Source organism: Asterias rubens, chromosome 6 (genome assembly GCF_902459465.1).
Source record: "Asterias rubens chromosome 6, eAstRub1.3, whole genome shotgun sequence".
Classification (NCBI taxonomy): domain Eukaryota; kingdom Metazoa; phylum Echinodermata; class Asteroidea; order Forcipulatida; family Asteriidae; genus Asterias; species Asterias rubens.
Window position 1 is genome coordinate 7525882 of NC_047067.1, and position 23562 is coordinate 7549443.

General features: G+C 38.7%; 1 protein-coding gene across 2 annotated transcripts in view; it reads right to left on the minus strand.

The window, feature by feature from the left end:
- Positions 1-3369: 3369 nt before the first annotated feature.
- Positions 3370-23562, minus strand: part of LOC117291257 — an 81109-nt gene continuing 60916 nt past the window's right edge. For both annotated transcript variants that reach the window (XM_033772882.1, XM_033772881.1), the window contains 6 exons: positions 22031-22170; positions 21114-21330; positions 20439-20717; positions 19683-20043; positions 11516-11699; positions 3370-3456 (listed from right to left, as the gene is read on the minus strand). In XM_033772882.1, the coding sequence (XP_033628773.1) occupies positions 11516-11699; positions 19683-20043; positions 20439-20717; positions 21114-21330; positions 22031-22170 (1181 nt within the window). In that variant the 3' untranslated portion in view covers positions 3370-3456. The remainder of the gene's footprint in view (positions 3457-11515; positions 11700-19682; positions 20044-20438; positions 20718-21113; positions 21331-22030; positions 22171-23562) is intronic.

Sequence of the window (23562 nt, forward strand, 5' to 3'; positions counted from 1 at the left end):
AGAATGTTAACGATAACGAAGCAAAGAGGACGCAATCCATTGGTTGAATGAGCGTGGGGGATTATGCGTGAGCAATTCAACCAATACAATGCGTTCTTTTTGCGTCATGATCGTTATCGTTTTCGTTATCGCTGCAGTGTGACTCGGCCTTAAGAATCCTTTTTAAACTTAACATGGGCTCTACCAGTTTTAGAGTGCCCTGTTCACGCCCAGACCTGCCAACTTACCAAAAAAAAGGAGTTGCACGCCAAAGTACATACCCTTTTTAAATTTTAGTTTCAACTGGAAACCTTGGAAACAGTAAGTGTTATTGAGAACTGTTATTGCTTGGATAGAAGTAGGTCCTGGAGTAATGTGTCCGAGCGATCAAGAGCAATTGACTCAAGCTCTCATGTTTCTAACCACCGGAGTGAGGGTTCAAGTCCCGGTCATGGCACTTGTGTCCTTGAGCAAGATATTTTTTCAATTGTTATGACTTTTGGATGGGACATTAACCTGTTGATCATGTGAACTGGACACCTTTGTAAACAGTCAAAGACCAGCATTCTCACTTGGTGCATCTGTGAAAATTTGCAATTGGTAATCGAAAGTTGCAAGAGAATAATAAAAGAAAAAACACCCTTGTTGCACAATAATTTTTAGTGCTTTCAAAATGCCTAAAAAAGGGTTTTAGGCCAGAAGTCTTTTATATTAGAGTGAGTAGTTACCTCCTCAAAAAAAATTTTCACTTCAGAGGGAGCCGTTTCTCACAATGTTTTATGCCATCAACCGCTCTCTATTGCTTGTTACCAAGTAAGTTTTTATGAGTATTTTGAGTATTTACCAATAGTGTCCAGTGCCTTTAAAGGGCCAGGGGACTCACACATTCTCCTGAGCACTTAGAGACTTTCTCCTGAAGGTGTTGGCGCTATATCATTATTATTCTTACTCTGCCAGGCATCTGCAACTATGACAATGCGAATAAGCAGAAGCTCTAAAATAAATACAAAACACATTAAATTTTAAGATTTAGATGCGAAAAAAGAGAAGCGAGACAAATAGACGATGAGTAAATGTTTCTCTGCAAACCATCAGGTTGTTTTATTTGGGACTGGTTAACAAATGGTTTCACCATTCACTTTAGGAAATTACAATCATGTTAAGTATGGAGATGGAGAGTCAAAATTGTGTGACATTTTAAAAGACTTGTGCAGTTTCTTCCGTTAAAAATATCGACCCATGTCAAATCAAAAAATATATTTGATGGGTCTCTCTCTTTTCCTATTCATAACCCGCTCTGCAAAATGTTCTCTTTGAATACAAGGATCTAAAAACAAAATAGCAGTACTGGGTAAAAACTATACAGTCTTCATCAGAATCTAAAATGTATTTGTGGATAAAGATGTATAATATTTCTACTGTCTATATGTGACATAGTGTTGAAAGAAGTAATCAACAAAGCCACAATTGTTTTAAGTGGGCGAGGGGGCTACAGACGTGATTCTGCTGTTTTAAAGCTTTCGATTTTATTGACTGAATGGATGTAAAGTTCTATCCAGAATATAAAATTGCATAATGACATTCGATTCATGCCTTAATAATATATAAAAAGTTTTTATGACTTACATATATAACATGTACAAATAACGCTCATTTCTAGTCTACCATTCAATGATATGTCTTGCTAGGGTTGAATAAAATTAGGAGTTTAACACCCCCGTGAAAACTAATGCAAAATCTAAGACAGAATTATTGCAAAAAACATGTAGTTCAAACTGTTCTAAAAATGTGTATAGTAGACTACAGATATTTAAGTTACCAACTACGGGGAAATAAAATGAGAAAACGCCATGACCAGTAGCGGATTAATCACACTGTAGTGATTCAACAGGATAGGCATGGATTGTTTCAGCTAATTGAGGCAGCCATCTTTAGTTGTACAGTTTATTTATTTAGTCTTATCTGTTGTATTATTATTATTTTATGTTTAATAAATATTGATATTAACTTTGTACACAGCACACATACCTACAAAGAAAAAGCAGTATCCCTATAAACCCATGCAGTTTATTTTTTATTTTAATTTTAGGAAAAGTTGAACCGGATTCTGTAGTTATTGCTTTAAAAAAAATGAAAACAGTTCAGGTATAAATTCATGTAGCATTTCCCCTGAATAAGGCACACGGTGAAATACCTTCATCATTCATAACTAAAAACGGATCATGAGAGTTGCAACTTGTGGCTTTAAGTTTGGACAAAATTGAATTTTTGTTCTCTTTTTTGTATAAACATCTACCCCAGGCTAGTTACAACTGTCATGATCAGTCAATGGAAGAAGAAAGTGTTCTGATTTTGTGATGAGTAAATTTAAAATGCTTATGTTAGCACTCTTCCAAAGTAAGACGAAAGAGGGCTTCGAAGTCTGGGGTTGGGGTTTGGTTGGCAGAGTGACCATCGTTGTATCATGCAAATTACAACATGGATAGCGGGCGTCAACCTGTTGCCTTAGTCTCCACTTAAATTAAGTAGAGCGTGATTGAGAAGTTACAGTTTATTACTGTTACTGCAGGTACATTAACCAATCATGAAGGCTCAGCTAGTAAAAATTTCCCTCACCATACCCATATTGGAAGGTCGGATCAAAGGTTCAGGAAAAAAAACATGAATATGAGAGCGAGTGGTTTGGGCTTCTTTTTCTGTGAATTTTAAAATCTTTAAAAAAGCCTTGTAGACATCTATAACGGGAGAGGTTTTATTTATCATAAGAAACTATCTTACTAAGGCACTTATATAAACGTAAAGAAACACAATAAAAGTTGCTCCTACAGTTCTCTATGCACAATCTGATCTGCCAGGTTTGCTTGATAAGCTCTAGGATACACTGCCAACAAAAATGTCACTGCGATCTGTTGTGGTGGTTTCAACAACGACGTGATTTACAATTTCAAGATAAAATTGCACCAAGTCCAGTACTTTCAAGTGAGAGACGTGTGTCCAGAATAAACAGTTATTGGATTATTTGGACAAGTAAGATGGTGAGGGAGGAGGGGAGTGGTCAAGAAGGAGTGGGGTGAACTGTTGAATCCATTGCTTGAGGTTGGAGGGAGGGTGTAGAAGGGATCTTTATGGCCTCAAATTCTCATTCCAAGTGGGCGACTTTATCAACTAGCTTCCGTGCTGTGTCAGGCATTGGTTCAATACCTATGGTTGCTTCAGAGATTGTTTTGCCGTGCTTGTTTGTAGCCTCGCATGTATATGTGCCGGAATCTTCCATTCTTAATTCGGTGATTGTGAGCGTGTAGACACCCTTGGCCTCGTCCTCCTCCATGTCGATGCGAACATCGTTCTCGTCGAGGGCGCCCTCCTCGTCGCACCACTTGACCTCGATCGGTTGTTCGCCTGTGATTTTGACCTGGAAGCATGCGCAGCTGTCTTCTACTTCTTCGATGTCGCACATCTCCTGTGTGAATATAGGTGCTGCGGATAAATAAAGAGACATATGCAAAGCAATCAAACAAATGATCAGAGTTTTTTTTTCAAACTTAAAAAGGGCCATTGTCTAACCCCCAAAATGGCAGTTTTCTGTGTCTTGCCCCAAGCTTTAAAATCAGCCATTCACCTTTGATTTCCTTTTTCATGAACTAGAAAAGTTCAAACTTGAGCGTCTAGATTTGTAGTGGTCTCAATAAGTTTGCATAATATTGTATTATCCCTGTGTGGCATTACCGTTTTCATTATTACACTGAGGCAAATGTGTGCATATGGAAGAACCACACATGTGCAAAATGTACCTCTTGTGAAAGGACAACAATTTGTTCAACTGTCCAAGTTCTCCTGCAAAATCTTGTCAAACATTGCTACATTTTACAACCATGCAAAAGTTAGGCAAGGGACCGCAGTTAAATTGCTGTAACGTGAATAGCACTAAAGGCACAATCTCTGTGCATGTCATACTACATGTAGGCGCAGCCAACCCTTCCCATGTAAACTAAGAGTGTACATACATTCCGATCCTTGTCGGAACCTAATATGTTGTTCAACCAATGGCAATGAAGGCCTATTTAGCTGGGCCCAATTCCATAGTGCTGCTTAGCGTTAAGTAAACTTTTGTGCTAACTATAGCAGAAAAATTTGCTTAAACATAAGCATATTTCACAGGTTCACAATGGATTCGTATTTGAATGTTACCCATTTTCATACAGTAAGCACCGGAAGGTTAGCATGCCTTTTTGTGTGTCTTACAGTTAGCAGTGCTATGAAATGGAAATCACACAGTAAGCACAAAATCGGTCGCTAAGCAGCTCTATGCAATTGGATCCTGGAGTTAAGGTGGGCCCATAATCATTTTTGCGTGGGGGGGGGGGGGGAAGAGGGGTGACGATCCCCATAAAAACATCTGACAGGCAGATATAGGAGTGTGGTATTGTTTCAATGCATTTGCTCCAGCCTCACAAAGGCAGGGACACATTATGGCAATGAGTCCACCGAGAGAGAAGTGGAAGTATCTGGAAAGTCCTGCAGTAAGGCCGAGGTACCACCATATATGGAGAACCCTGATTGCATAGAGGGCGGGGAAGGGGGTTGGATAACAGGGCATTGTTTCTGTTTCATGGAGGCTCAGGTTTGAATTTCAGACCTGGCCCCAATTTCATAAGGCTGCTTAGCAGAAAATGTTGCTGAATAAGGTTCTGCTTAGCAGAAATGGGCAGAATATCAGTTAGAAATTGTACATGTGACATGGTATTTTGACTGGTAACCTTGTTCTGGTAAGAATAATTTTGTTGTGCTAAGCAACTTTTGCAATAACTCAACCAAGAGGAAGTTTCTGGAAAGTCCTACAAAGAGGCAGTACTACACAACCTGTCCCCGTGACCATATATGGAGAACCCTGATTGCATAGAGGGTGGGAAAGGGGGGGGGGGCTGGATAACAGGGCATTGTTTCTGTTTCAAGGAGGCTCAGGTTTGAATTTCAGACCTGGCCCCAATTTCATAAGGCTGCTTAGCAGAAAATGTTGCTGAATAAGGTTCTGCTTAGCAGAAATGGGCAGAATATCAGTCAGAAATTGTACATGTGACATGGTATTTTGACTGGTAACCTTGTTCTGGTAAGAATAATTTTGTTGTGCTAAGCAACTTTTGCAATAACTCAACCAAGAGGAAGTTTCTGGAAAGTCCTACAAAGAGGCAGTACTACACAACCTGTCCCCGTGACCATATATGGAGAACCCTGATTGCATAGAGGGTGGGAAAGGGGGGGGGGGGGCTGGATAACAGGGCATTGTTTCTGTTTCAAGGAGGCGCAGGTTTGAATTTCAGACCTGGGCCCAATTTCATAGAGCTGCTGATATTAAGCAGAAAATATTGTCTAACAATGTTCTGCTTAGCAGAAATGAGCAGGAAACCAGTCACAAATTGTACATGTGACATGGTGTTTTGGCTGGTAACCTTGTTCTGGTAAGAATAATTTTGTTGTGCTTAAGCTACTTTTGCAATGATTCAACCATGGAGGACCAAGAGGAAGTTTCTGCAAAGTCCTACAATGACTACACAACCTGTCTCCGTGACCATATATGGAGAACTCTGATTGCATAGAGGGGTAATGTCGGAAGTAATTGGTGTGCTTCCAATATGGAGCTAAGGTTCCAGGGAGTAGGACAGAGGTGGGGAACAGGGCATTGATTTCTGTTTGATGGAGGCCCAATTTCATAGAGCTGTTTAGCAGAAAAGTCTGCTTGGAACATTCTATTGAAGCAAGAAGTTAGTGTAGTGAGGTACTCACAGCAATGGTAAATGTCCAGTATTTTGGCTGGTAATCTATTTTTGGTAAGCAATAATTTGTTGTGCTTAGCAAGCTTGTGTGCTTACATGCTTAGAGCTGCCCAAGCAGAAAATGTTGCTGAAAAGTTTTCTGCTGAGTAGGAATGAGCAGGATACCAGTCACAATTTGTACATATGACATGGCATTTTGACTGGTAACCCTGTTCTGGAAAAGAATAATGTTGTTGTGCTTATGTCATTTTTGTGCTTAAGCAGCTCTATGAAATTAGGCCCAGAATGCATCCAAACTTTTGACAGCTTGAACGCTTAAATGTAGTTTGTATCCTAGGACCAATTTCATAAAGCTGTTAAGCAGAAAATACCGCTTGATGAAAATTCTTTGCTAAGCAAAAATTGAGTGGGGCACCAGTCACAACGATTGAAACTTGATGAAATTTTGGCTGGTAACCTGTATCTGTTAAGAAATAGTTTTCTGTGCTTAGCAAGTTTTTGTGCCTACAGGCTCTTTTTCCCTTGAGCCACAAAAAAAAGGTTTAAGTGAAGAGAAACAATATGAGGTAAGCTCGGTTCATACTTCCTGCGAATGCAAAGCGAATTTGTACGCCACAATTTGGAAAGCATTTAATAATTAAGTTGAGATGTACTCAACTCCTACGAAACATTTGCTGGGAAAACAACCCCATGACGTAAAAACTTGCTTCGCATTCGCAGTATGGACCAGGCTTTTACTCTCTCTCTCTCATTTTGTTACTTTGGGTTCATGTTTCCTCCTACTTATAATGGTTCACTGTGGTTGAAGTCAAGTTTACAATGAAAACTTACTTTGAAATCTACAATTAGTAACAACTCTATAATGTAGATTTTCACCTAAATGTTTTGTACTGACTTTAGATCAAGTTCTATGTTAAACTATAAAACGCTTCTTGAAATGAGAGTTGGGTATAACATGCATTCTTTAAATAAGAGTGTGGCGTAGTGCCACTCCCATCTGCTAGAACAAAATTGTTAGGGGAGATGTTAGATCCATGATAATAACTTAATTAAACAAATTATGTGGAATTAAACAAAAAGGCAAAGGAAATCTGGCAAATTTAAAGTTTTACAACTCATCAAAAACAGGGGAGACACTTGAACTTTGACCCCTGATATTCAAACTATACTTCCAACAGTTGGATCAATAGAGTGAAAAAAGAGGCAAAAGTATTTGATGTCTTATCCAGAATATATTTGAACAATCCAGGGGTCCATTTCACAAAGAGTTAGGACTAGTCCTAGCCCTAACTTGGGGACTAGTCCTAGGACTAGTCCTAGGAGATACTACAAACTTGAGGCTAGTCCTAAGTAGCTCGTCCTAACTCAAGATAAAAGACAAGTCTTAACTCTTTGAGAAATCCACCCAGGGTCATTATATTCTAACAAGTATTATTAAAAGGAAATGAAAATGATGATTAACATGGAAGCTTTGATAGCTAAGCGAACGAAAGTGGGCTTGCCAAATTAGGAATGCACTGGTGGGCAGAGGGAGATATGAGATGTATGTGTGTAATGAACACTACAGACTATCAAAGGTTGTTAGCAGCTAGCAATAAAGCAAAATAGGAAAGAAGACAGACTTTGTAATGAGAAAAAACAAAAACATGAGAAGGCAAAAACTGAAAAGATGTCATTTTGATCATCCTGTTACAGTAAATGTTATAGTGGATGCATATAAAATGTTCTATAATTAGTTGTTTTAGTTAAGTCCTAAAACAGAATACATGCAAAAGACACTAGGCCTATTGCACACAAAGGAAGTATTAATGCCTTTGTGTAACTCTAAACTCTGGGCTCCCACTCTCCCCCACCCCCAAGGGTACGGAATGGTTTAAAAATGAACCAACATGTGGGATTTGTATAACAAAAACGTTAAGTGTCTAACCGATAATTATCAAAAGATTTTAATCCCAAATATTATTTGGTATTGGCAATCAGATGCTGAATTCCTGCATTTTTCATGCAGCCTTTTTTTGACAAAATTTTCTTCATGCTAATATTAGTTAAAATTTACTGGCCATTAAATTTGAAACAAGTAATTATAAGTTGACCAAAAAATATAGAAATATATGTTAATGTTATAAACATTTTTTTTCTTTTTCAAATAACAAGGAAAATAAACCCCACATTTTGAATGACAGGGCCATTTCTTCTGCAATAAAAGCCGAAAACATTGAATAATGTACTCTTCCAGAAGTTAACGAATTGCAACCCCTTTAAGATATTATAAGTATTATAACGGCAATTTAGTTACATGACAACTGGAAAGAAAATGCAAGCAGCATGGATATGTCTGAAAGCAGAAAAAAAGGAAAACAAAAAAGGAAAAGGAGGGGAAAAAAACACAAAAAGAAAAAGAAAAGCAGCTCACCCTTTGATTTTGAAGCAGCCATGGTTGAAATAACTAAATGCAAACCCTTTGAAGCAGAGCTATCGGGTACTCAGAAGCATGCAGTGTTTGCCGACCGAGCTAAGGAGTGTGCTATCAAACGTAGGGAACTACACGAGGACAATCAGTCAAGACTTGCACGCCGCAGAGCAAAGGAAAGCAAAGAGAAGTAGTAGGCCGTTGAGCAAGTGAAAAGAGTAGCCAATGTCTCAGCTAGCTAGTAAGGGGCCGTACACAATAGTAGGCAGAGGCTATGACCCTAAGCTGGCATGTCAGGAATGGGGAGGTCTAAATGAAGGCATTGGTGAAGTCAGGGTATGTGGGCCCACTCCTGACCAATCACAACGCCGAACATTCATCCAGGGTCTGTTCACCGCGGGATCTGATTGGTCGGAGAAGGATGCAGGGATGGTATTGAGATTTCAGTTTTCTTCTTTTCTTCTTTCTCTCTGACTCCGTTGCACAACCTTTAGCTATCTATTGGCATGTTTAAATAGACTGCAACCAGCGGTGGTGCTGACCAAATATGAACAATGATTGGAGGGTGGAGATGGCACTGTGGCGTGTTTGGAAACGATAAGGAGTAGTGTAGCTTGATTGAGTATGTATAGAAAGTATGTATGTGATAGGAAGATGGGTAGGGAAAGAAACTACTACAAATATCCATTTGATGTACCGTATGTCTAATTAGATTCAAGGTACAATTGTCTTCAGCTTTGGCATTTATAAGCGACCAAAGTTAATGCAACAGAAGATGCGTGTGTGTACAAAGGAACTTTTACAACCTGACATTAATATTAGCTCTCCGCATACACAAAATTCTTAATGTGCGATTTTATTGGAAGAGAAATTAATTGATAAAGACCAGGTACAGACCTCGTTATTATCAAAAAATGTTTAAGTCCATTCTGGAAGCTCACTGATTATTAAAAGATTATGCATAAATCCTCAAAGAAAGTATTTCTGTCTGGAATAATGTCAAGTTGAGGTTTGCACTCGACAACTCCACAATTTGCTGTTTGAAAGTTACCCTTATTATTAACCAGGTTTTAAAGACCATTTATTTCTGTACAATCATCACCATACAGCCAGATGTATGGCTGATCTTGTTGTTTTTTGGCCCCGTTATTTTCAGGAAAATCCCAGTAAATCTAAACAAAATTTAAGAAACTGAAGTATGTGGTTTTGTTTTAGAATTGTACATTCTAAGTGAACAGGGCAGGGAAACATTGTAACAACAAATTCTCACTAAAATAGGACGTTTGAATTGAATAAATTGCCACAGGTTGGTTATTGTTTGTTAATTTTCTGATTAAAACAACAGTAATGGAGTACTTTCTCTTTAATCTTTTATTTTGTTCAAGCATAATGGCCCATAGAATGTTCTAGAACGACCAGTTATGAAAACAAAACTAGAAAACTAATCACGGTAATCTACTTAGTGTAATTAGCAGATAACACTGGTTAAGTCATTTATTACCAAATTGCATCTGGTTAATAAGATAACATGTTTGTTTTGGTACGATATAACAAAAATGCTTGAGGTCTTAATAATAATAAGACATTGTACACATATCCACCCTGCTGGGTGCTCAAGGCAAACAGTCAAGGCGAACAGTATGTGTTCAGTCTTACTTAATAATACATACATGTGTCATTGTTTGTAGAAGAAATAAAACTACTAATTTGCATCTGAACAAATTTCTTTAATTCAGTAAGGCAAACAGTATGTGTTAAGGCCATACACACATGTATTACCAAACACGTGTCATTATTTGTAGAAAAAAAAATATAATTACAAATTTGAATTCAGTAATTCAGTAACAACTGATAATAAATATTACGTATTTTATGCTTAAAATAATTATGAGTGATTATAAATGTGGTCCATCCAATTGTGGTGGATGATTAAAAGAAACCAAAAAAAAGTAGGTAACATTTATGTTGTTCAATAGATTAAAACATTTTGACCATTACAATTATTAGGGAAAATTAGTATGTTTGAAAGGTTGAGATTCTTTCAAGACATCTAAAGACCAATCATCCAATGGTGTAATCAGATTTTTTTTTTTTTGGGGGGGGGGGAAGAAGGGGGGGGGGGCAAAGCGAGGGCAAAGACATAATTTCTTTATAAATTGATTATTTTAATGTTATTTTTATTTTTATTGTGTACTTATTTATTCAGTTTAGGTCCTTTTGGTTGATAAGCAGCAGTTTGCAACAGCTAATGCTATTTTTGAATTTATTTAATTATTTACTTATTTATGTATTCATTTATTCTTATTTTTCAAATCAATGTATAAAACCATTTTGTTTGTGCATTCTTTTCGATCTGGAACAACTCTGAATGCCCTGAATTCTTTTGCAGAACTCAAGCCAGGTTTTATTAAAAACTACCACTTTAAATTTCACTTGGCAATATTACAATTCATTTATCTCAGACACAACTTGATCCCAGCTTAAATACCTGAACAATATCAATACTTGAGGAAAGAAATAAACACCACATTTCCGATAGCTGAGCTTGCCACCCAGGAAAGTATATATCATATACGAACAAATGCTTTGAGCCCTAAAGCACATAAAGGGCAATAAAAGTTGGGCTCCATTATGGACATATTGAGAATCAATATTCATTATTCCTTTTGAACACCATGAACCAGACAAAGATGGTGTCCGTCTGATGAAGGATTGTATGGATGTGGCTGAATAGATTGGCTACAGCTAGTGGCTACAGCTAGGGCCCAATATTGTAGAGCTGCTTAAGCACAAAAAGTAGCCTAGCACAATAAAATTACGCTTACCAAACTAAGGTTACCAGCCAACATGCCATTTCTCATGCAAAATCTGTGACTGATATCCTGCTAATATTTGCTTAGCAGAAAGTTTTAAAGCAATATTTTCTGCTTAAGCAGCTCTACGAAACTGAGTCCATGGTCCAATTTCATAGAGCTGCTTAAGCAGAAAAAGTAGCTTAGCTGCTTACCAGAAAGAAAGTTACCAGCCAAACTACCATGTCAAGTGTACAATTTGTGAATGGTATCCAGCTGATTTCTGCTTAACAGGAGATATTTTCTGCTTAAGCATCTCTATGAAATTAAGTCCAGATTAGTGAAAAGGTTTATTCTTCGATTATGTTGCTGAAGCTAACAGCCATAATCGCCATAACTGTAGCCATAGCATTAGCCATTGCAAAAGCCGCAGTCATAGCCATACCTATAGTCAATCCATTGACATAGCCATATCCCAAGTCCCTTGATTTGACACAGCCCGTACACACTGAAATAAAAAACACAAGGCACAGCTAAAAAAAAAAAAAAAACTTGTTACTCACCTATCTGACTGATGCATCCTCCTCTTCTTCTAGTAACGTTTCTCTACTGCCTGCGAGTAGCTTCTGGGCACATGCCTCGCAGACTGCCTGGGTGTCCTCGGACATGTCGTCCCTCTCGGCTTTACAGTGGACGCACGTTGTTGTCTTTTGTTGTTGTTGATGTTGTTGGTGGTGTTTACTTCTTCTGTGAGGTTAAAATGTTAACATTTAAGATTTTTATACTTATCAAATTGTGATTAAAATAAATATAAAACAAACATTAATAATAATAATCTTGATTGTTTGATGCTACTTTCACACAACACAATCATCAAATTTTAAGATTTTATTTACAGTTATTGGGGAGATAGTATGCTGAAATTAAATAGAAATCTGGCCTGTTCTAATGTGTACAATATTAGGGTTTGGGTTTTTGAGTGTGTTTTTTTTTTGTGTTTTTTTCCGATTAAAGAAGAAATTTCTTAAATCTAGGAGAACCATATGTTTTGAAATTTGCAAAACTTATTCGGTGACGAAAACCGTTTTCCTTAAAACTTTTGTAATATAGTAACTTTTCTCATAATGTTTGTTCTTTTGTTTGCTAATTTCTTTATAAATCAGTGCACAAATCACTGTATAATGGTTAATGCTACACAGACTTGTTGTTTTCCCCAACAAGTTCTATCTTTACATCAGTTGAGAGTTCCCTTTGATGACACTGGCCTCCTTTCATTTTTGTATAAATTCTTGACATACGATTTGCTATCGAAATTGTCAGCAAGTTTCAGGACCTATATCATAAAATTTTAAAAGAATAATTTACTTGTTTTTCCATCATTGTGTTGTTACTATAGAAAACTTCAAACAGGTACAAAACCAAAGCAAATACTATTTAATCAGGGTAAAATTTTTGAGCAAATTTCACTATTTTTCAAGTATTTTTTCAGTTGAAAATAGCACTTGAGCCGCTGAAACTTTTTAGTAACAAATTACATTTTATTAAAATTCATACAATTAGCTAAAAAATGGTGTCTCAGTGTCACATTTGTGTCATTTTGAAATTTTGGCAATGAGGTTTACAGTTCCATGGGACTGCCCAACATGCAAAAGTTGTTTAATCTGAACAAGTTTGCTAAAAACAAGGCTTTTCAAATCCACTCTTGGCAAGGGGCTACAAGAAGAAAAACATTGAAGATGAAAATAACTCAGGGAAGTTGAAGTTAGATATTGATACCCAAACAAGTCTAGAATGTAGAATGGAAGGAAACATGCACCAGGCGAGGAGTACCAAAGACATGCAGTACGTGGAATAAAGCTGTTGGAATGGCCCATTGTTCTACATCTCAGCAAAGCAAGAGTGCATGGGTGAGAAGTAGAAAGTATGGTTTCACGCTCAAACGCACAATTGAGGCCTGATACTTCACTGAGACAACTGAGGCAACGAAGGCGAATGCCTCCATGCCCCCTAGTGCCTCCATGCCCCCTAGTGCCTCCATGCCCCCTAGTGCCTCCATGCCCCCTAGTGCCTCCATGTCCCCTAGTGCCTCCATGCCCCCTAGTGCCTCCATGCCCCCTAGTGCCTCCATGCCCCCTAGTGCCTCCATGCCCCCTAGTGCCTCCATGTCCCCTAGTGCCTCCATGCCCCCTAGTGCCTCCATGTCCCCTAGTGCCTCCATGCCCCCTAGTGCCTCCATGCCCCCTAGTGCCTCCATGCCCCCTAGTGCCTCCATGCCCCCTAGTGCCTCCATGCCCCCTAGTGCCTCCATGCCCCCTAGTGCCTCCATGCCCACTAGTAATTGCCTTGGTGCCCCATAAATGCTCAAGTAGAAATTTACAATTTCTTCATGTGGTGCCCTTTACCTAGGAGAAAAAAGCCTACAGGCTATTTGAACACGAGGACCAGCATATGGGGATTTTAATTCCTTTACACACTCAAAAAATATACAGAGAGAAAAACAAAGTTAAAACTAGACATTAGGTGTTTGTGAACAAACACAAAGCTGTTCCGTGTTCTTTTGCTCGGATTATGTGCTAAAATTACCAAGGAGTCTATAACTGAAAAAAAGTTTTAAAATAATGAACAGTGTCTTAAGTTATGGTGCCACTTCTGGTTAACCCGGAAGTAGAGGTCGACATGGGGTCACGGTAACCTAAGGCTTATCTCCAATGCCCAAGGAGTCTCTAACTTAAGTTAATAATCGATATTGTCCCACATCCGGTTTACCCGAAAGTAGAAGTCAACTTGAGGTCACGGTTTTTCAAAATTAATCTCCAGTCCCCAAGGAGTCTATAACTACAAACAGTCTAAAAGTCGGCCGTGTACTTCTTGAGATATGGTCCCACTTCCGGTTGACCCGGAAGTAGAGGTCAACTTGAGGTCACGGTTTTTTAAAGTTTATTTTTAACGCCTAAGGGTTCTAAAGCTGAAAAAAGTTTGAAAATCGGTTGTAAAGTACTTGAGATATGGTCCCACTTCCGGTTGAACCGGAAGTAGAGGTCAACTTGAGGTCACGGTTTTTCAAAGTTTATTTATAACGCCTAAGAGGTCTAAAACTAAGGAAAGTTTGAAAATCAGTTATGTAGTACTTGAGATATGGTCCCACTTCCGGTTGACCCGGAAGTTGAGGTCAACTTGAGGTCACGGTTTTTCAAAATTAATCTCCAGTCCCCAAGGAGTCTATACCAACAAACAGGGTACGAATCTGCCGTGAACTTCTTGAGAAATGGTTCTACAAAGATTTCCCAATTAAATATGCAAACGAGGGTCACGTGGTAAATTAATTAAGAATTTTAACATTTGTGACATTTAGAATTAAGCTCAAGTTCTAAGCTTCAATTTGATATATGATTTAACTCTTTTGACCTTGTGGTTTGGGAGATTAGGAATAAACAAAAAACGTGTACAAATGCAATGGGGTTTTAGGCGGAAACAAAGAATAATAATAAAAACAATAAAAATCTCGACGAAAACAATAGCTGTTCCGACTGGATCGGAACAGCTAATAAGAGCACAACTTTTGCCTTCTAATATTATTGCTCCTCCACAGATGCTACCTCCATGGTTGGTCCAAGAATCCCGACTCCATGGTCAAAGGAATGGTCAGCTCACTTTAACCAGATAATATCAAATCCGCCAAGCTGCACTGCACAGCAGTTTATCATTATAACAACACACCTCAACCCACCATATAAGAACGGGTGGTCTGTTTGTACAACACCGATCACCAGACTCCATGACTGTGGTAGTGAAACACCACATAACTTGACCAAATATGTACACGGTTGGGCATGCCATGAGTTGATGAGAGAGAGGAAAAGGGGAAAGGTACCCGTCTCTCTCTCTGGTAGCAATTGATGATGCGAGGGGAGTGACCACTGGTAACCGCAGGAAAAACCTCCAGACATGGCTGATTATATTGGTATCTTTGACTGTTTGATTCATAACCAAGGAGGGTTGAGGGGTCCCATCCAATTATACAGCGTTATCTGGTACATGTACGTGTAGGCCTACTATCATCACTCTAAGGATTGCCATCTAGCATCTCAATGGATAGAGAGTGTTCTAGAACATTCTATATTATATCCATCGATATGTGAATGTCACAAAGTGGTGATGCTACATGTACAGGTACCTGTAATACAATGTGTGGTTCGCAAGAAATGTTTGCAAAGCAAAGTTATACAAACTAAAGGCTTAGATATTATAAGAGAAATATTGCATAGATTTAATCTAGCTGAAAGTTCGCTGGTTAGAAAGTTCAGAACAGTATCAACTCTCCAGAGAAATGCTGTCAAAGATAGATGAAAAGGGGAAAGGTTCCTGTCTCTCTCTGGTGGCAATTGATGATGGGAGTGGAGTGACCATGGTAACCGAAGGAAAAACCTCCAGACATGGCTGATTACATTGGTATCTTTGACTGTTTGATTCATAACCAAGGAGGATTTAGGCGTCCCATCCAATTATACAGCGTTATCTTATACCATCATCACTTTAAGGATTGCTATCTAGCATCTCAATGGATAGAATGTTCTCTAGAACATTCTATTCGTTTGGGATGTGTGAATGTGAAGAACAATGGAGTGATGCTACATGTACTTGTACGTATATGAATGTGCAATTCACAAGAGATGCCTCAGAAGCAATGCTCAAAAATTCAGGATTGGTAGATATTATAAGAGAAATATTATAAAGATTTAATCTAGCTGAAAGTTGGCAGGTTAGAAAGTTCAGAACAGTATCAACTCTCCAGAGAAATGCTGTCAAAAGATGAAAATGTGAAATGTGTCTGACTCTCCGGTAGCAATTGATGATGCGAGGGGAGTGACCACTGGTAACAGCAGGAAAACATCCAGACATGGCTGATTATTTTGACTGTATGATTCATAACCAAAAAGGATTGAGCGGTCCCATCCAATTATACAGCGTTATCTTGTACTATCATCACTTTAAGGATTGCTAACTACATGTAGCATCTCATTGAATAGAATGTTCTGTAGAAGATTCTATTCGTTGTGATGTGCGAATGTGAAGAACAAAGCGGCGATGCTACATGATGAGTGTGCACAATGGTTCGCAAGATGTCTTTAAGCAATGTTCCAAAGAGTTCAGGATGTCATGTACTAAAAACAAAATGCTTAGATTTAATTTAGCTCGCTGGTTAGAACAGTATCAACTCTCTAGAGAAATGCTGTCAAAAGATGAGGAAATAGCATTGGACAATCCAAAAAATCACTGATTGCTCATTTACATCAGCCTAATCGAAACATAAGCACATATAGATAGTTCCAATTTGACAAGTAAACAATCACTGAATGCTATGATTTCTTTTTACAGTTATTCGGAAGATGGTGTGTTTATTTGAAACCTAAGGAATGGAACTTGTTTACCTCTTAAAAGCAGTTGACACTATTGGTAATTACTCAAAATAATTATTAACATAAAACCTTACTTGGTAACAAGTAATGGGGAGAGGTTGATAGTATAAAACATTGTGAGAAATGGCTCCCTCTGAAGTAACGTAGTTTTTTAGAAAGAAGTAATTTTCCACGAATTTGATTTCGTGACCTCAAGTTTAGAATTTGAGGTCTCGAAATCAAGCATCTGAAAGCACACAACTTCGTGTGACAAGGGTGTTTTTTTCTTTCATAGTTATCTCGCAACTCCGACGACCAATCAAGATCAAATTTTCACAGGTTTGTTATTTTATGCATATGTTGAGTTACACCAAGTGAGAAGACTGGTCTTTGACAATTACCAATAGTGTCCAGTGCCTTTAAAAAAAAAAATTTAAAAAAAACTTTGCACTTTGACCCAGTGCATTCCTGGGTTGATGAACAGAAAATGTGATAGGTTAGTAACATTTGTGAGAGAGCCATAAATCCAGACAGCATGCAAAACCAATCAAAGCACCAACGATTTGTTTTTAGTAGTTAGTAGGAGAAATCTTTTCAAGGAGATGCTGAGAATGAATGGGTAGACACTGATGCAAGCAATGACAAAGACATTTGAAAGATGGTGGAAATACCATAGATCATTACCACAGTGCATCTTATCATTCTACCAATAGCCTTCCGCACTGATGCTAAAAATAGAAGCAGAGTACCCGGATCTCAGACAAAAGTGTCAAATTTCACTAATGCGTGCCTACGTCCAAATTGGATGTTTACCCGCAACTAACTACACTACTTGTGCAGTTTGGCGCGTTGATGTAAGTAAATCATCAATTTACTGAAGAGAGTATGTAAAACAAAACATAGCGAAGGAGCCACAATTTATAGAGAATAAGCTATAGTTTTTAACATAAGTAACAAAGTATAAAGCTTTTGGGTCCATCGGTGCAGACACATTTCTCACACACAGCACTGTTTCAAACGGAAACATTTGTTACGCCAATGATTAACTGATATCATGCTTATAAAAAGCTTTGAGGTTCAAAATTATCAAGAAGTTTTTCAATTAAATAAAATCATATCTCCAGGCCTTGAATTTCATCGTTAAAAGGGCAAGGCCATTTTCATTTTGCAAAGGGCACTTCCATTGGGAAATCTTAGAGTCAATGGGAAACTTCTAATAGGTGCACCAAGGCCAAGACCAGGGGCAACAGGGGCCATCATGGCCTCTGTGCACTGTGTGTGATTCAAGGCCTGGCCCCAATTTTATATAGCTGCTAAGCAAACAAAATTGCTTAGCATGAAATTTCTTCCTTGATAAAACAGGATTACCAAAAAAATTTCCCTGAGATTTTCAGGATAAGCAAGCAACAGCTGAATACCACTAACATTGGAACTTAGCTGAATACCAGTAACAAGCAATATGCAACAAATGGCATTTGGTTGGTACTCCTGCTTTTATTAAGGAACGAATTTCATGCTAAGCAAATTTTTGTGCTTAGCAGCTCTAGGAAATTGGGCCCTGATCACATGCTTAATACTGATCAGCAGAGCATCCAAATTAAAAGATTAACTACAAAACGACATCAACTGCGGGCACTGCAGGCAGTGGACGATCCCCTACAGTCTTAAAGACAAGAACGACAGGGGTGACAACCCTCAATGAACTTCACATCAGAGCGTGTTTCTTCTCAAGAATTAGAACTATGGCTCTGGCTTAAAGGCACGGACAAAATTTTGACAAAATTGGTCGTTGAAGTGGCAAGAGAATAATGAAAGGAAAAAACCCCTCTTTTAGATGCCTTTAAAAGGCTTAAGACCTGAAGTCTTTCAATATTTGTGTGAGAAATTACCTCTTTCTCAAAAAAATACGTTTGACAGTATCAAAGTTTGATACTGTCAACAGCTCTCCATTGCTCGTTACCCGGTAAGTTTGTATTCTAACAATTCTTGTTGAGTAATTACCAATAGTGTCCAGTGCCTTTAAGACTCATTGTGCTATCTGGAAGCCATGTCTTAACTAGATGCAAAGCCACAGGATGGAGTCATCAGACAAGTCACAGCCAAAGACACAGTTTAGGGAAAGATCTGTTTTTGATTGCAGCTGTCAACACAGGGTGTGCCGAAGAGCACGTACACACAGTCCACCTGTTCTCAATCTTAGCTACCCTATACCGTCAAGTGTGTTATTGTACATCAACAAAATCACTGGATAATGTGACTAGACATGCATGAGCTGCACATTCATCCCATCCTCGTCTTGCACGTATTTAATCATTATGGGAAGTTGTTGGTTTGAACATGTATGTATGTCTTGGACGTGTGGAGGAAACAAAATTAGGAACCTACATGTATAAAACGGGTCCCAACTTAGATTGCTTCTGTTGGTTTCAATTGTGAGAAGGAAAAAAAATTGAGAACCTAAACGGGTCCCAACTTGGAATATGCTCATTGTTACCAATGCGTGCATTGAATGTGTAAAGGAAACCTCATTGAGAACCTAAACGGGTCCCAACTTGAAATACACTCATTGGCTCCAATGCGTGCATTGAATGTATGAAGGAACCAAAAATGAAAACCAAGACATCAACACTGGGCTTTGTCATACCTTAATGTAACACTGAGAGCTACGGAAAATATACACCGCCCTCACTTGCCAGGACCCGGAATTATTCTTTTATGTTTCTGGTTTTTTTTTTTTCTTTTTTTTCTTTTTTATTTCTTTCTTTTTCCAACCACATATTGTGACACATGTGCTGCAAAGCTGAGGGTGGTATCTTCTTTTTAAATTGTTTTTATTGTTGTAAGTTTCTGAATGTTTACACCTTGAATTTTAATGCGATTTCTATTTTTTTAATTTTTTACATGTTTTTGTACAATTTTGTTTACTTGTAACCTATTTCAATATGAACAGGGTCGCAGGTAAGCCCTGTCATGGCCAAGCGGTTAAGAGCACCAAATTCAAGCTCTGGTGTTTGATCAGCAGAGTGTGGGTGCGAACCCCGGTCGTGACACTTGTGTCCTTAAGCAAGACACTTAACCATGATTGCTTCGTAAAATTGGAGAGGTAGTGCTTTCTGCTCTACATGTACCAGCCAGGCTTCTAAAGGATGATAACCAAACCTACAATGTACATCCGTATGGACTGTAAAGGGGGTAGCCCTGTATCTGCCCCAGGAGTAGGTGGCAACAGCCCCTGGTGAAAATAGTTGATTGTAGCCCATACCTTCAGGCCCTGTGTGTCTAGCGACTTGCATAAATATCAAAATTAAAATTAAACATACAAAATCCTACTTACTGATTGCTGCCCCCGCTTGGCGCTCTCTGTAAGTTATGAAGAATCTTGTCTCTCTCCGCTCCAACGCTGCTGAACGCCCGCTTGAAGTGTTTCCGGAAACTTCCAATCTTCTCCTTGGTCGTTTCCAAGCTGGACGCCCTGCGGGTGGAGCTCAGCATCCCCCGTCCGGAGACGGAGGAGGCCCGGATGATCTCGGTCGGGAGGACGTCAAAGTCTTCCGGGAGGGTGGTGAGGTTCTCCAGGGAGGAGGAGCGAACCAGGAGGGGCGGCTCGGGGTAGGTCGGGGAGACGGCGGGGCTGGAGGTACAGCCTTCCCGGACGTCTTCTAGGTCTGTTGGAGTACTGCTTGTTGAATAAGCACCTGACCATTGGTAAGGAAATAAGGAGATTGTAACGATTGTAATAATAACAAAAATCGTTGCATATCGCTCTTAACACACAAGGGTCTCAGAGCGCATCCAACATTATTACCTCTGGTCATTTGGCAATTTAATTTATCGCTTAAACCATCTCAGCTCCCTAGGGAGCATACAGCCTGTGCAACAAATATGCCTAATAATCTAAATCAATCACAAGAACCATCTATGCCCTCACAGGTACACATATACCCCTGAAAAGAGCTTGAGTTTATTATTCAGAAATATTTCTTGTTTGAATAAGGTTTATAGCAAAAATTCAGATTAGAAATCATCAAATTGCTAATGTACATTTATTGGACCATAAATATTAATTGTCTGTTCAAAACAAAAAAAATACCTTTGACATCAAGCCTGGCCGAACAGCAAGTAGAGCCGCTAGAATTCTCCACGGTGCACGCATACTCCCCGGTATCCCGTATGACTGTATTGTACAGTATCAATGTTGAGCTTTCCTCAGTGGTGACAAACTCCAAGCGTTTGTCGTCATGGCTGAGGTGGTTAGCCAGCGACCAGGTTGCCGTCGGTGAAGGCTTGCCAAGGAAGGAGCAGGTTAAGATGGCGGTCTCGTCGGCAAATACGGTGCGGGATTTGACTCTTTCTGTGAAGTAGGGATGTTCTGCAAGAAACAAAGAAAATGTATAAAATTTAGGGTTTTGTTTGCTAATGTCCGAAAGGAAAGAAACGACAATTACAGAAATACAGTTACAGAAAATCCTTGACTCCTAGTTTTGCATGAATACCCCCACTTTTCCATTTGCAACTACTTAGTGTCATCGATACAAGCCCTATGGGTTTCTAGATGGCCCTTCGCTCGATATGTATTATTTTCTTCAAAGCCAATGTTTTATGACTTTTTGTTTACTTGAGTGGAAATTAATGAACAAACCAACAAACAAAACAAAATATAGTAATTTTCAGCTCCTGCTATTTCTACCTCAAATGAATTTAGTTCGAGCATGCTTGAGGTTTTAAATGGCTAAATAATACAAATGGCAAAATACAAATTGTTTACCTTCAGATGAGCCAATCTTCTTGACCAGGCCAGGGGAGACGTAGCCCTCAATTCCTGGGCTGGATTCATCCACCGGTAAGGTCAGGACGTGGAACATGTTATTATCGCAGACCTCTAGTAGCTTGACCATGTCCCCTCTATAAAGCTCCTTAGATCTGTGCCCTTCTGCCACCATATCCTCTACGACTTCATAGGTTGATCCCACGGACGGAATAAGCTAAGGAAAATTAACAATAATAATAAAAATCATGGCTTCTTATAAAACTTGCATATCTGTCACTCAGTGACGCTCCAGGCACTTCAACATACAGTACTTTCCGGCAAGGTATGTGTGACTACATTTGAATTATGAGACCTACTTACACATAGCACCATGTTTACAAGGTGCTGTCGCGCAATATGCTGCTAATCAAACCAGGAACACCAAGGCAAACCCCTTCTCTTTTTGATAAGTGCACTGGGTTATTTTACGTGCGTTGCACAACACTCGGTACCAACAGCTTTCTGATTTGATTTTGGATAATCTGATTTGTTCAGATAAAAACAAGTCAAAAAAATACATACACAACAACGGAAGAGAAAAGACGATGAAATAAAATAAACCAAATTAGAACATAAGATAACAAAACTTGCACAAAAATATCCAAGGATAACTTAACAAAGCCAATATCTTAGGCTTATTTCCATTGGGGTCCTAATTTGAACGAGGAAGCATCATGGTTAAGTGTCTTCCTTAAGGACACAGGTGTCACACCTGCGACTCGAACCGACACTCTGCTGATCATAAACACCAGAGTTTGAATCCGGTGCTCTTAACCGCAAGGCCACAACACACCACAAATTAAAAGACAGATCATCATAAACCAATACAAAATAAAAATAAAACAATTTAAAAGAAAGAGATGTATCATACTTACTGCGCTGAAAGCACTAAACTCTGCTGAACCCATCATACTGTCGACGCTACCCCGACCTGAACGGGGGACATTCAGCAAGGACGGACTGGACATCAAGCTACTTAGGGACTCAGTGGATTTGCTCATGTTGCCAAGGAGACCTGCACATCAAGAACAAATTCTACCATTAATAAAATATCTAGCAATATATATTTGGTTTGCGGTAACACCATGTGTGTATCTACTTGCCAGGTAGAGTTTGTTCTTTGGAGAACTGTCTTTCTATATTCTACCATGGCGGAGTAGATTTATCGGATTGTTTGGGAGACTACTCGGTTCTGAAAAGAACTGTCCTGCCTCAAATCATATAAAATATCTAGTACCTAAGAAGTTTTGGTTGGGATCAGTTGAGCTTTCTTGTGGAGCTGCCCATATTTGATCGCTTTATTGAGTGGGTAGTCAGAAAGTTTTCAGCTCGCTGTAATTTAAATCTTACCTAAGTGATGTTGGTGTAAAACATAAGAATAAACTATTAATAATAGTAAACTTGTGGGTACAGCCATGACAAGAGCCATTTCTATTAGTATACTCTCTGTGTCTTCAGGAGAAAAGAGTAACTAGTGGCGTCTGTTATGCTAATATCTTGGTTAATGTTTTAGCTAGTTGGTTAAAATGGTTAAATGTTTAGTATAGATTTAGATTTAGTATACAGTGCTAAAACACAATGGTGCAGGGAGTATCCCTCATGCAAGTTTAACATCTATCACTATTAGATTTAGTCTATATTGTTAACTTTATTACTGCAATGTTCTTGCCACCAACTACAAAAGCTGTTTCCACATGCTATGCATTCTCAGGCAAGGTTCTTAAATAGGCACAAAAATATTGAAAACATAGTCCTTTTTGATGTATGTCAAGAGGTGGACGCCACACTCAGTATAATGTTGCCAATGAAGTTTACATATGGACTGGTGTCATAGAGATATGCGTTATGGTTGGAGCTAGCTATACAACGGTCTTATTGCTTAGGCCATGTTCGAATTGGCAGTTAAGCTATGGCTACAACTATTGCTAAGGATGTCGTATACTACCAATGATATACCTCTAACAATTTGGCCCCTTTCCAACCAGACTGCTTATTTGTATTGAATACTTTTCTTCATAACAGAGTTAAACTGGACCTGATTTTCCTCATGGACTTTGGTGTAGTCCATATGCAAATTGCAATATTTTTCTGTATGTACTTTGTTTTTAATGTACCTTCTACATGTAGTTGGAATAACTTTATTCCAAATGGAAGAGCTTGCAATTCTAAATGGAATAAGTCTTTTTCAACACGGACGAAACCTGGTTCATACTTCCTGCAAATGCGATTGCGACTCAAATTTTGTTGTCACAAATTCGCAACGAATAATTCACATCAGTTGACTAAGCTTGTGCTCAACTCCTGCAAATCATTCGCTGCGAAAAAAGGCAAGTGACGTCAAGATTAACTTCGCTTTCGCATTCGTATGAACCGGGATTTAGTCTACTTCTATCCATATAGAATCTCT